Source organism: Notolepis coatsorum, assembly GCF_963971535.1.
Source record: "Notolepis coatsorum genome assembly, chromosome: 5".
Taxonomy (NCBI): domain Eukaryota; kingdom Metazoa; phylum Chordata; class Actinopteri; order Aulopiformes; family Paralepididae; genus Notolepis; species Notolepis coatsorum.
The window spans coordinates 24,714,864-24,730,178 of record NC_140169.1 but is presented as its reverse complement, the minus strand read 5'-3'; the positions used below and the strand labels follow the sequence as shown (position 1 = coordinate 24,730,178).

The following is a 15,315-nucleotide window of genomic DNA, read 5'->3' as shown; positions in this document are numbered from 1 at the left end:
AATCAGATACAGGTCTGGTCTTCATTATTGTTAATTTCCGCATTCGGTTCAGTTATGGAGTGTGACCGGTTCAAACTGGAATCTGATATTGGCCAATTTCTTTTTTTATAATAAAATGTATAACAGCCAAACAAAGAAATCTGATCTGAGCAATAAATCAGAATTGAGCACTAAGGCTTGCAGTGTGAATGTAGTCATGTTACGTTTGCTCCGGATAAGGGATAAGAGTGTATGGTGAATATGTAAATAATAAGAAAAATAACTGCTAAGTGTTGATTTCCCTCTCTGCTGCAATAGCACAACATTCAACTTTATGTTTATGTCTAAATGGTGTATTTATATAACAACTTTTATCCAAAGTGCTTTAAAATTTTTGTTCCTCACATTCACCCATTCACTCACACACAGACGGCGGAGGCAACCATGCAAGGTGCCAACCTGCTCATCGGGAGCAATTAGGGGTTAAGGACATTTCGACACGCTGCCCAGGAATCGAACTGGGAACATTCCAATCACTCAGACTACCTCGCTCTCTCACACTCACACACACAGGTGCAGCATCAGTTCAAAGTCTGTTATAAAAATCAGGTCACAACCTGCTCTTCTAGCCTGGCGAGTCTGTTCACCACAGCAGCAGAGTCATCTTCCTGTTCCAGACGCTCCATCATGGTGGCAACCCTGGACAAACAGGATCAGGACCAATTCACCTTCAATTCAAAATGTGAACAGAAAATGCTGATGGAACATTCATTCACAAGTCAACGGGTGCGTTAGCGCCACTTTTTCATGCCAAAGTGTCTTTTCAGTGTTTTAACTTTTTTAATGAAAATCCACTTAGTGAATTCATCCCCAACCCTGCTGGGGGTCAGACCTTAATTCCTCAAGCTCTACTGTACTATGTTGTTGTTAAACAGCCAAACAAGATTAAGTGGAATAAGAACAACATGGGGTAAGTTGCTTGTTTAAGACTTTCCTCTGCATATTGTGCTACTTTATTTTCTGTCCACAGAACCTTCTTATGGAGTTTATCCTTGTAATCTCATGTAGCAGTTATTAATGCATAGCCCATGTGTATGTTATTCACCTGACCAACGGGCGAAGGTGGAAAGTAGATGTCCAGCTATACAAGGGCTAGTCGATTATGGCAAAAATCATAATCACGATTATTTTGATTGCTATTGAAATCACAATTATTAAACACGATTACACATTGATTTGAGACCATTAAGACGACGACCCTATGACACATTTGTTTACCTTTCTTCTCGACCAAAGACTGCCTTTCTGTCATCTTCTACAAGTTACCAAAGACGTTTCAAAATAACTGAGGAAACGTGCCATGGTTCCTGTTATAATGTGGGTTCACTGGGTTACTTTTCATTCAGGCAGTCAGACCTTCACCTGCAGTGTCCTGAGACACACCTACTTAGGTAGTATAATGAGTAACAGCTGTGTGTTGCATTGGACCTGTATTGCTTTTGACAGCGTGAAATAAACATCACAAACAAGCATTCGGACTGGACGCACGCGTCCCGTCTACCCATCTATCAGATATATTTATTATTATTATTATTGGATACAAGAGTTTGGGTACCAAGAGCTTCTTCAAATAAAGTTTTCATTCATTCATTCATCATATATCATCATGATAAACTTCAAGTTGCGTGTTGTGTGTGCGTGCACTGCGGTGGCCAGGAGCCGCAACAGATGGTATACATTATGGTATATGATTTATGAATAGTATATTCCACTATCAGTATATGGTGTGCTGTACATTTGAATCTAATCTAATTTTGCACTTGGCCATCGCATTATAATGAGCTGGACAGTATGTGTAATGTGTGTGTGGTGACGTGAAAGCGTATCTGCCATGCGAGACTAGACGAGAGGCTCTCGTGAAATCTGAAGTGTCCGACGTTCTGACTCCTCCCCTGGCTGCACTCGGCTACTCTCGTCTACTTTCGAGGCGAGCCAAAATCAATCTCGAACACGTCTTGTTAGCCACAAAGTAGAATTCCAGACATTCCACGTACTGCTGCCAATCATCGGTTTCCTGATCAAACTCATGGATTTTCCCATACGTCGTCATTTTTCTAACGTTCGGCTAAAACTGCAAGCTGTTTAGTTTATCCTCGTCGCCAATGTAATAATGTAAAGGACATGTCCCTGTACTGTACCCATTCTGCAATCTGTTAATAAACTTTTCAATCAATCAATCAAACCTTGTGAAAATTTAAGGCAACCAACTTGTGTTCAGCTTTTCTCTGATTGGCCACGACCAGTGGTGCAGTGGTAATATGGGAACTGGTAACACGCCGCGCACGTGCGTGCTCGCGCGCGGGTACGTGCATGCGCACAGAACAGATTTTTTTCATTACTGAATGATTGTATTATTATTATTCCAATGTGATTGCGTGGCAAATACATTTCTTTGTAAGAATATATCTGCATTTTGTCAGTACAAGATTAATCAGTGATCACATTGAATTAAAACATGATTATTTCCAGTGCCACGATTATTTATTTCAAGAGAAACAAACAGGCAAATAGCCTACCTTAGTCAATCTGGACAAATACATTAGGGCCTATAGACTAGAAAAAAAGAAAAGCTGTTTTAAATGCGGTTACTTGCCTTGTTGTGGAGTGGCAGCTGTCTCTGTTGTGGGGGGCGCGAGCGTTGGAGGTTCTCTTGGGGAGCGGCGGTGGCATCATTGGTTCAGGTAACATGATACTGTTGTCAAATGATCTGTGTATATCTGTTTGTATTTGCGGGCGGGGGCGTGGTTGAAGACGCGCTTTTGTTATGGGTGGCCGGGTACTTGCGCGTACACGCGAGTACACATCCGTGCGCGATCGCGCGTACTTCTGCCTCAGTGATCTGGTAACACGGCGTGTAACCGCGTGTGACCACGACTGCACCACTGGCCATGACCCCCCGCCCCCTTTTGCCGCGAGCGCGGCAGAGGTCCCTGCGAGCGGCAGAGGTCCCAAATGAAATGAATGAAATGCGGAGCTGTAATCTTTGTCCGAATCGAATCACGCAAATACACAAACAACTACGCGATTCACTCGTCACTGTACATCAGTGGAGGCTGCTGACTGATTAACTAGAAACTGTACATTGTATATATAATATAATATAATAATAATCTGGTCAGCAGCCTCCACTGATGTACAGTGACGAGTGAATCTGGTAGTTGGTTTATGACGTTAAAAACGTGAAATAACATATAACGTTACAGCGTACAGTTTCTAGTTAATCAGTCAGCAGCCTCCACTGATGTACAGTGACGCGTGAATCTGGTAGTTGTTTTATGACGTTACAAACGCGAAATAACATTATACATTATATAACGTTACAATGTACAGTTTCTAGTTAATCAGTCAGCAGCCTCCACTGATGTACAGTGACGAGTGAATCGCGTAGTTGTTTGTGTATTTGCGTGATTCGATTCGGACAAAGATTACAGCTCCACATTTCATTCATTTCATTTGGGACCTCTGCCGCTCGCAGGGACCTCTGCCGCGCTCGCGGCAAAAGGGGTCGGGGGGTCGTGGCCAATCAGAGAAAAGCTGAACACAAGTTGGTTGCCTTAAATGTTCACGCTGCCGGGTAAGCCAGGAGATTCGGACTTGACGGGGCTATTGAAACTTTTGAGTGATCACTTCTGTTGTGGTTTGTAACCGACCCCAATCGCACAACACAAGACAGGTATGATGGTTTGCCAAGAAACAGATATTTATTTAGAACAGGGAAAAAGGGCACTGTCCCTTTAAGGGGGAAAACACAAAACACTGGAAACACATGAGGGGAAGGTAAAGTGCCTTTAAGAGGCGGGCAGGAAAAGGGAACACTAAGGGAAAGTAAGGGAACGCCTAAGGGAAGGTTAAGGGAACGCCTTGGGACAGAGGAACTAGAGACTAGGTAAACTAGGGACAAGGAGAACTAGGGAGAGAGGACTAGGGACTAGGAGAGCTAGGGATAGAGGACTAGGGACTAGGTGGAACTAGAAGGGGAGAACTTGGGACCAGGAACTAGGTGGAACTAGAAAGGGAGAAACTGGGACAGAGGGGACTGAGGCCCGCGGAGGCGGGCAGGGGAACAGGGAGGAACTGGGGACAGAGAACCGCGGAGGCGGGCTGGGGACAGGGAGGAACTGGGGACTGGTGGGAAAACATCTGGGCCGCTCTGCAGAACAGAGGAGAGGGTTAATATTCAAAGGGAACAAAAACAGAGCAGATGCAGAACAGTCCAAATAACAAAGTAACAAAGTAAATACTATCTTCGTGTGAACAAACACACAGTGGGAGATGAAATGTCCAAAATAATATCCACGAGAGAACAAAACAGAGTGGGAGATGAAATGTCCAAACTAATAACTAAGTGAGAACTAAAGGAGGCAATACGCTGGGGAACAGCAGCGGGACGAGGGCAAGGGGCATTACGCTGAGTGAGTGACATCACAATCAAAACTCACCCAGGCGTATGCGTAAAGGTACAGGGACAGCAGCGGGAACGGGGGCAAGGGCACTACGCTGAGTGAGTGACATCACAATCAAAACTCACCCAGGCGTATGCGTAAAGGTACAGGGACAGCAACGGGGCGAGGGCATCGCCACCGGGTGGCTGGCTGTCCGAGCCGAGGAACAGAGCGCTGGAACAGCGGCGGTGGCGAGGATGTCGTCCACCGGGTAGCCGCTGTCGGAGCCGAGGAACAGAGTGCGCGCCACACCTTGGTGTGCGCGTCGGAACAGTGGCGGTGGCGAGGGCGTCGTCCACCGGGTAGCCGCTGTCGGAGCCGAGGAACAGAGTGGCGCGCCACACCTTGGTGTGCGCGTCGGAACAGAGAGACGCATCGGGGTGCGTCTGCGAGGAGGAGTGTGCCAAGCAGGAAGGTCTGGAAGATGCGCGTCGGCGCGCTGAGGTCTGGAGAGCGTGCCAAGCTCGAAGGTCTGGAAGATGCGCGTCTGTGCGCTGGTACGGAGGAGCGTGCCAAGCTCGAAGGTCTGGAAGATGCGCGTCTGTGCGCTGGTACGGAGGAGCGTGCCAAGCTCGAAGGTCTGGAAGATGCGCGTCTGTGCGCTGGTACGGAGGAGCGTGCCAAGCTCGAGGGTCTGGAAGATGCGCGTTGCGCGCTGGTCTGGAGAGCGTGCCAAGCTCGAGCGTCCTTGGAAGATGCGCGTTGCGCGCTGAGGACTGGAGAGCGTCTGCGCTGGTCTGGATGTGCGTCAGGACGAACAGCTGCGCGGGGGTCTGCAGTGGAACGCTGGGGTGCCTCCCGTGGAAGTACAGGGAGCGCAGACCAGTCTCCCCCACAGGCAACGGCGACAGCTGGCGAAGGCTGGAGCAAACATCTCGACGCCGGAGAATGGAACAGCATAGGCAGACAGAGGATCTCCCGAAAGAGTCTAGATGTTTAGAGAATATGACTCGGCAAGTATACAACACGACCCCACGCCAAAACGAGGGGAAGCGCCCTGGTATTTAAAGCCCACAGGGGGACTAATTAGCCTGCCACCACAGGTGCGAGAGATAATAGAATATCAAACAGGTGTGGCCACTAAGGGTAAGGAACGAGAGGGTGGGGGCTAGAGAGAGTGAGTAGGGAATTCCTAACAGTAGGCTTAAAGAAGACAGAGAAAAGGTAGTGAGCAGCGGGCAAAACCTCACAGTACCCCCCCCTCAACGGGAGCCACCCGGCGACCCAAAACAAATACAGACAGAGTGGCAGGGGGCAAAACAAGAGGTACTGGCCAAGCCAGCAGGGGAAGCCAACCACAAGAGTGGGGCCAGCAAAAGAAACAGGGTCGCCGAGGGGTAACTAGGGTAGCAGAGGGGCAACTGGGGGAACTGGTCTAGAGGAACTGGGTCTAGAGAACTAGTCTAGCGAACTGGGCAAGAGAACTGGTCTAGAGAACTGGTCTAGAGAACGGGTCTAGAGCAACTGGTCTAGAGGAACTGAGGGGCGAGCAGGGTAGCTAAGGGGTAACCATGGAAGCACCGGGAAGGGGCTAGCAGAGGGAAGGTTAGCTGCCAGGGCACTGATAGCTACAGGGCCTATGCTAGCTGTACTGCTACATCAACATAGAGGCTGCGCAAGCTGCCGGAGCCAGGCTAGCAGAGGGAAAGGGTAGCTGCCAGGGCACTGATAGCTACAGGGCCTATGCTAGCTGTACTGCTACATCAACATAGAGGCTGCGCTAGCTGCCGGAGCTAGGCTGGCAGACAGGGCTGGACCAGCATGAGAGCACAAGCTAGCTGGAAGGACAGTCCTAGCTGTGGGAAAAACTACACAAAAAAGTGGAGGCCATGCAGAGGGACCGGGTTAGCTGCTTGGGCCTGGCTAGCTACAGGGCCTATGCCAGCTGCAAGGCTGCATCAACATAGAGGCTGTGCTAACAGCCGGGGCCAAGCTAGCAGACCGGGGCCATGCAGAGGGAAACTGGGTTAGCTGCCAGGGCATGGCTAGCTACAGGGCCCATGCCAGCAGCAAGGGCTGCATAAACATAGAGGCTGTGCTAGCAGCCGGGGCTAAGCTAGCAGACAGGGGCTCTGCTGAGGGACTGGGTTAGCTGCCAGGGCATGGCTAGCTACAGGGGGGTAACAGGCTAACAAGGGAGCTAAACAGGACTAACAAGGAAGCTAAACTGGGCTAACAGGGGAGCTAGAGGAAACAAGAAAAAAAAAGGCAAACTCAACATACACCGTCTGTGCTGGCTGGGGTCGTCGATTTGGTGGGGTCGTACTGTTGTGGTTTGTAACCGACCCCAATCGCACAACACAAGACAGGTATGATGGTTTGCCAAGAAACAGATATTTATTTAGAACAGGGAAAAAGGGCACTGTCCCTTTAAGGGGGAAAACACAAAACACTGGAAACACATGAGGGGAAGGTAAAGTGCCTTTAAGAGGCGGGCAGGAAAAGGGAACACTAAGGGAAAGTAAGGGAACGCCTAAGGGAAGGTTAAGGGAACGCCTTGGGACAGAGGAACTAGAGACTAGGTAAACTAGGGACAAGGAGAACTAGGGAGAGAGGACTAGGGACTAGGAGAGCTAGGGATAGAGGACTAGGGACTAGGTGGAACTAGAAGGGGAGAACTTGGGACCAGGAACTAGGTGGAACTAGAAAGGGAGAAACTGGGACAGAGGGGACTGAGGCCCGCGGAGGCGGGCAGGGGAACAGGGAGGAACTGGGGACAGAGAACCGCGGAGGCGGGCTGGGGACAGGGAGGAACTGGGGACTGGTGGGAAAACATCTGGGCCGCTCTGCAGAACAGAGGAGAGGGTTAATATTCAAAGGGAACAAAAACAGAGCAGATGCAGAACAGTCCAAATAACAAAGTAACAAAGTAAATACTATCTTCGTGTGAACAAACACACAGTGGGAGATGAAATGTCCAAAATAATATCCACGAGAGAACAAAACAGAGTGGGAGATGAAATGTCCAAACTAATAACTAAGTGAGAACTAAAGGAGGCAATACGCTGGGGAACAGCAGCGGGACGAGGGCAAGGGGCATTACGCTGAGTGAGTGACATCACAATCAAAACTCACCCAGGCGTATGCGTAAAGGTACAGGGACAGCAGCGGGAACGGGGGCAAGGGCACTACGCTGAGTGAGTGACATCACAATCAAAACTCACCCAGGCGTATGCGTAAAGGTACAGGGACAGCAACGGGGCGAGGGCATCGCCACCGGGTGGCTGGCTGTCCGAGCCGAGGAACAGAGCGCTGGAACAGCGGCGGTGGCGAGGATGTCGTCCACCGGGTAGCCGCTGTCGGAGCCGAGGAACAGAGTGCGCGCCACACCTTGGTGTGCGCGTCGGAACAGTGGCGGTGGCGAGGGCGTCGTCCACCGGGTAGCCGCTGTCGGAGCCGAGGAACAGAGTGGCGCGCCACACCTTGGTGTGCGCGTCGGAACAGAGAGACGCATCGGGGTGCGTCTGCGAGGAGGAGTGTGCCAAGCAGGAAGGTCTGGAAGATGCGCGTCTGTGCGCTGGTACGGAGGAGCGTGCCAAGCTCGAAGGTCTGGAAGATGCGCGTCTGTGCGCTGGTACGGAGGAGCGTGCCAAGCTCGAAGGTCTGGAAGATGCGCGTCTGTGCGCTGGTACGGAGGAGCGTGCCAAGCTCGAGGGTCTGGAAGATGCGCGTTGCGCGCTGGTCTGGAGAGCGTGCCAAGCTCGAGCGTCCTTGGAAGATGCGCGTTGCGCGCTGAGGACTGGAGAGTCTGCGCTGGTCTGGATGTGCGTCAGGACGAACAGCTGCGCGGGGGTCTGCAGTGGAACGCTGGGGTGCCTCCCGTGGAAGTACAGGGAGCGCAGACCAGTCTCCCCCACAGGCAACGGCGACAGCTGGCGAAGGCTGGAGCAAACATCTCGACGCCGGAGAATGGAACAGCATAGGCAGACAGAGGATCTCCCGAAAGAGTCTAGATGTTTAGAGAATATGACTCGGCAAGTATACAACACGACCCCACGCCAAAACGAGGGGAAGCGCCCTGGTATTTAAAGCCCACAGGGGGACTAATTAGCCTGCCACCACAGGTGCGAGAGATAATAGAATATCAAACAGGTGTGGCCACTAAGGGTAAGGAACGAGAGGGTGGGGGCTAGAGAGAGTGAGTAGGGAATTCCTAACAGTAGGCTTAAAGAAGACAGAGAAAAGGTAGTGAGCAGCGGGCAAAACCTCACAACTTCACACCTAAACCCAGTGCCATTGTGGAGCGTTTTAAATTTCATTCGAAAACGAGACAGCAAGGACAGTCTGTGTCATCATTTGTAGCCGAGCTGAAGAGAATCACTGAACATTGTGGGTTTGGCGCTACGTTAAATGACATGATTCGAGACAGACTGGTGTGCGGGATTAATGACGATCGTATTCAAAGGCGTCTGTTATCAGAAACGGATGTCAGACTCACGTTGGCCAGGGCTATTGAGTTGGCAATCACTATGGAAACAGCGGCTAAAGATATAGCGGAGCTGCAGCAAACGGGAGTGGAGGGACCCATTCATAAATGACAACTACAACCTGTAGCACCGGAGCGCAGACCACCGTCGGCAGGATGTTACAGATGTGGAGGGAATCACGGGCCGGCGGATTGCCGATTCATAGATGCAGTTTGCCACAACTGCGAAAGACGAGGACATTTGGCTAGAAAATGCCGCAGCCCTGTATTGCTTTTGACAGCGTGAAATAAACATCACAAACAAGCATTCGGACTGGACGCACGCGTCCCGTCTACCCATCTATCAGATATATTTATTATTATTATTATTTGATACAGGAGTTTGGGTACCAAGAGCTTCTTCAAATAAAGTTTTCATTAATTCATTCATTCATTCATCATATATCATCATGATAAACTTCAAGTTGCGTGTTGTGTGTGCGTGCACTGCGGTGGCCAGGAGCCGCAACAGATGGTATACATTATGGTATATGATTTATGAATAGTATATTCCACTATCAGTATATGGTGTGCTGTTCATTTGAATCTAATCTAATTTTGCACTTGGCCATCGCATTATAATGAGCTGGACAGTATGTGTAATGTGTGTGTGGTGACGTGAAAGCGTATCTGCCATGCGAGACTAGACGAGAGGCTCTCGTGAAATCTGAAGTGTCCGACGTTCTGACTCCTCCCCCGGCTGCACTCGGCTACTCTCGTCTACTTTCGAGGCGAGCCAAAATCAATCTCGAACACGTCTTGTTAGCCACAAAGTAGAATTCCAGACGTTCCACGTACTGCTGCCAATCATCGCTTTCCTGATCAAACTCATGGATTTTCCCATACATCGTCATTTTTCTAACGTTCGGCTAAAACTGCAAGCTGTTTAGTTTATCCTCGTCGCCAATGTAATAATGTAAAGGACATGTCCCTCGTGAAAATTTAAGGCAACCAACTTGTGTTCATCTTTTCTCTGATTGGCCACGACCCCCCGCCCCCTTTTGCCGCGAGCGCGGCAGAGGTCCCTGCGAGCGGCAGAGGTCCCAAATGAAATGAATGAAATGCGGAGCTGTAATCTTTGTCCGAATCGAATCACGCAAATACACAAACAACTACGCGATTCACTCATCACTGTACATCAGTGGAGGCTGCTGACTGATTAACTAGAAACTGTACATTGTATATATAATATAATATAATAATAATCTGGTCAGCAGCCTCCACTGATGTACAGTGACGAGTGAATCTGGTAGTTGGTTTATGACGTTAAAAATGCGAAATAACATATAACGTTACAGCGTACAGTTTCTAGTTAATCAGTCAGCAGCCTCCACTGATGTACAGTGACGCGTGAATCTGGTAGTTGTTTTATGACGTTACAAACACAAAATAACATTATACATTATATAACGTTACAATGTACAGTTTCTAGTTAATCAGTCAGCAGCCTCCACTGATGTACATCATTTGGGACCTCTGCCGCTCGCAGGGACCTCTGCCGCGCTCGCGGCAAAAGGGGGCGGGGGGTCGTGGCCAATCAGAGAAAAGCTGAACACAAGTTGGTTGCCTTAAATGTTCACGCTGCCGGGTAAGCCAGGAGATTCGGACTTGACGGGGCTATTGAAACTTTTGAGTGATCACTTCACACCTAAACCCAGTGCCATTGTGGAGCGTTTTAAATTTCATTCGAAAACGAGACAGCAAGGACAGTCTGTGTCATCATTTGTAGCCGAGCTGAAGAGAATCACTGAACATTGTGGGTTTGGCGCTACGTTAAATGACATGATTCGAGACAGACTGGTGTGCGGGATTAATGACGATCGTATTCAAAGGCGTCTGTTATCAGAAACGGATGTCAGACTCACGTTGGCCAGGGCTATTGAGTTGGCAATCTCTATGGAAACAGCGGCTAAAGATATAGCGGAGCTGCAGCAAACGGGAGTGGAGGGACCCATTCATAAATGACAACTACAACCTGTAGCACCGGAGCGCAGACCACCGTCGGCAGGATGTTACAGATGTGGAGGGAATCACGGGCCGGCGGATTGCCGATTCATAGATGCAGTTTGCCACAACTGCCAAAGACGAGGACATTTGGCTAGAAAATGCCGCAGCCCCCGGCAGGTCAGACAGCCCAGACAGAACCGGGGAAATGGACTGGGTGCAACCTAGCCCCTTACGTGACTGCGATCTGCAAGCCAGGGGCTTTTGGTATCCGCAGTCACTCTCAGCTATGCCGCTACCAGGCTCGTATTGAGCACCAAGCGCTGCTTCTGAGCTGGGGGTGTGTAAAAAATATATCAGATATGAATTTCAAAGATACCCAGCGTACAATATGGGTTTAACACAGCGAGGCGCTGGGGTCTGAAAGCTCGGAGTTGCTAATAAACCTTTGAAATCATTGTTACAAAACGAGTGGTACTTACAGAGCGAGCCGTGTATTTCCGCCGTTGGTGTCACAGCGCATGCGCACCAGGCTATTTGGCTGTGAGTGACTGCGGTTACAAAAGTCCCTGGCTTGCAGATCGCAGTCACGTAAGGGGCTAGGTGCAACCCACATACTGGAGTATGAAGAGGAGGATTATACACACAATCTGTATAATCTGGATGATGGAGAGAGAGTGGAGCCATACAGAGAGCAAGTGTCGGTGAATGGACATGACATTGACTTTGAAGTAGACACCGGTGCAGGTATGACTATTATTAGTGAGGAAACCTACACTAAGATGGGAGGGGGGCCACTCCATCAAACAAGAATAAAACTGTACACATACACCAGAGACAGAGTAGGAGTGTTAGGCAAGATGCACGCACAAGTCACCTACAAAGGGCAGACCAAGAAATTAGCATTGCTGGTGGTAAAAGGGGAGGGGCCTAATCTGATGGGGAGAAATTGGCTCAAAGCTATGCGGCTAGACTGGAGAGCCATTTTCAGACTACAGATAGGTCAGCAGCAGGAGTTAAATGCTCTGCTAGCACAACATGAGGATGTTTTTAAAGGTGAGCTGGGCACTTTAGTAGGGGCTTCAGCCAAGATATTAAAAAAATAAAATAAAATCTAACCTTACTGTCATGCACTTGTCCTAATAAACTAACCTACACTGTAACATGCAACACTTTGATGAACATTGTTGTGAACTCAGCTGATAGAGTTGTACCCTTCTTGCTGTCTTGTCGTACAGAACTTGTAAGTCGCTTTGGATAAAAGCGTCAGCTAAATGACTAAATGTAAATGTATGTGGACCCAGAAGCCAAGCCACGGTATTTTAAAGCCAGGCCATTACCCTATGCTCTCAAAGAGAAAGTGGAGACAGAGTTGATCAGATTGGAGAGGGCAGGCATAATTGAGCCTGTGCATTTTTCAGAGTGGGCAGCTCCCATAGTGCCCATACTAAAACCAGACAAGACAACCCGAATATGTGGGGACTATAAAGTGACAGTGAATACAGTGTCCAAGTTGGACAACTACCCTATTCCCAAAACAGAGGACTTGCTGGCAGTATTAGGGGGGGGACAGAAATTCACAAAATTGGACATGTCACAGGCCTATCAACAGCTCCCACTGAATGAAGAATCTAAGAAATTCACAACAATAAACATCCACCGGGTTCTGTATCAGTACACCAGGCAACCCTATGGTGTGTCATCAGCACCAGGCATATTCCAGCGCACCATGGATAACCTACTACAAGGCCTTCCCCAGGTGGTGGTGAGAATAGATGATATTCTGGTGACCGGTGACGACGATGCCAGCCATCTACACAACTTAGAGGTAGTGCTGAAGAGACTCTCAGCGGCAGGACTGCGTCTAAGGAGAGACAAATGTGTGTTCATGGTACCAGAGGTTGTTTACCTGGGTTACCGAATTAAGCACAAAGGGATTCAACCAGTGGCTGACAAGGTACAGGCCATTGTAAATGCCCCACAGCCGACTGACCAGACACAGTTAAAGTATTTTCTGGGCATGCTAAACTATTATCACAAGTTCCTGCCAAATGTGTCTACCATATTGGAGCCACTACACAAGCTTTTGAGAAAAGAGACCCCATGGAGATGGGAAAAATGTCAGACCCAGGCATTTGAGGATGCAAAAAAGTGCCTCCAGTCTGAAACATTATTAGTGCACTTTGATGAGACAAAGCCGCTCTACTTGGCTTGTGATGCATCACATTATGGCGTCGGAGCAGTATTATCACACCGGTTTCCAGATGGCTCCGACAGGCCAATCGGATACATGTCACGGTCACTGTCATCAGCAGAACGGGGATATTCACAGCTAGAGAAAGAGGCGCTGTCTATCATTTTTGGTCTAAAGAAATTCCACCAGTATCTGTTTGGAAAACACTGCACTATTGCGACGGATCACAAACCACTACTAGGCCTTTTGGGAGAGAGTAAGGGCATCCCACAACTCGTGGCAGCCAGAATGCAAAGATGGGCATTCATTTTAGCCGCCTATGAGTACACCTTGGAGTATAAGGAGGGCTCAAAAAACGGGAATGCAGACGAACTGAGCAGACTCCCACTGCCCATAAAGCCCGGAAATATACCACAGGAGGAAGAGGTGGTGCTGCTTATGGAGCATATGAATGGTACACCACTGCAGGTAAAAAACATCCGGGACTGGACTCGTCGGGACCCTATCCTGTCCAGAGTCCACCAGTGGTTGTTGCAGGGCTCCTGGCCCTCACAGAGCACAGACCCAGAAATACAGCCTTACACGAGACGACAACATGAACTGAGTGTGGAGGACGGGTGCATCCTGTGGGGAAGTAGAGTGATAATACCACCACAAGGAAGACCGACTATGATCAAGGAGCTTCATGAGGCTCATCCAGGGGTCTCAAGAATGAAAACATTGGCCTGCAGTTACTGTATGTGTGGTGGCCAAACATGGATGCAGATTTAGAGTCAGCAGTGCGCAGCTGTCATTCATGTCAGTTGAACCAAGCCGCCCCAGCAGCAGCACCTTTACACCCGTGGGAGTGGCCAGACCAACCTTGGATGAGGCTGCATGTGGATTTTTGTGGGCCAGTATATGGAAAAATGTTTCTGATAGTCATTGACGCCTATTCAAAGTGGATTGAGGCTCACCCAATGCAGTCTATTACTTCGTCCATGACGGTGGGGAAATTGAGGAACATTTTTGCCACCCATGGAATCCCAGCAGTACTGGTTAGTGATAATGGACCAAGTCTGGTTAGTGCCGAGTTCAAACACTTCCTAAACAAAAACGGCATAAAGCATGTGAAAACAGCACCATACCATCCGTCCTCGAATGGCTGTGCTGAGCGTGCAGTGCGGGTGTTCAAAGAGGGCATCAAGAAGATGGGGGAGGGTAGTGTGGAGACAAAGCTATCCAGGTTCTTGTTTAAGTACTGAACAACCCCTCAGACCACAACCGGAGCTACGCCAGCTGAGCTACTCATGAACCGGAGAATCAGAACTCAGTTGGATCTAGTGCGTCCTTCACTAGCGAATAGAGTTGGACTAAATCAGGACAAACAAAAAGAGCAGCATGACAAGCATGTCAGGGACAGGATGTTCACAGAGTCTGACTCAGTCTATGTGAGAGGGTACTCAGGCCAGAAGTGGATTCCCGCAACACTCACAGAGAGGACCGGTCCAGTGTCTTGGAGGGTGACACAACAGGACGGCAAGCTGGTGAGACGTCATCAGGATCAGATGCGTCCATGTTATGATCAAAACACCACGCCAGCACGTCTACCGGAGGAGAGCTTTTCACCACAAGAAGCAGTCCATCCAGGGTCAGAGACTCCTGCACCCGAGGCAGTCGTGTTGAGGCCTCCGGAACCTCCTGCACCCGGAACCGGGTCCAGAAATAGGACGTCGTTATCCAGGTAGAGTTAGGCAGGCACCCACTTATTTTAATGCAGGGGCAGAATAATCCCCTTGGGTGTCTGGAGGAGGGGCAGTCTACCCCCTACCTTGTAGCTGAGATTAAGCTTAAAAGAAATTATACAAATGATATTTCAAGACTATGGGGGAAGGGATTGTTATAATGTGGATTCACTGGGTTACTTTTCATTCAGGCAGTCAGACCTTCACCTGCAGTGTCCTATGAGACACACCTACTTAGGTAGTATAATGAGTAACAGCTGTGTGTTGCATTGGACCTGTATTGCTTTTGACAGGGTGAAATAAACATCACAAACGAGCATTCGGACTGGACCTTTACATTATTACAGTTCCCTCCTCCCTCTCAACACAAGCTGAAACTACAGTTTGGGATTGGGGGAGTGCATCGCTGTGAAAAAAGGGCGTGCTACATTTACAACACACAACAAAATGAGAGCAACATGGCACGTGGTACAATTATTGTTTTATCTCGATTATCTGTGTTGGCGT

General features: G+C 49.1%; 1 protein-coding gene across 1 annotated transcript in view; it reads right to left on the bottom strand.

Moving 5' to 3' along the window:
* The window catches only part of trpm2 (transient receptor potential cation channel, subfamily M, member 2), a gene marked incomplete at both ends in the record, with an annotated part of 128,178 nt that overhangs the window by 27,616 nt on the left and 85,247 nt on the right, over positions 1 to 15,315 (bottom strand). Inside the window, one exon of the mRNA XM_084314042.1 lies at positions 594 to 678. Coding sequence (XP_084170168.1) covers positions 594 to 678 — 85 coding nt within the window. The remainder of the gene's footprint in view (positions 1 to 593; positions 679 to 15,315) is intronic.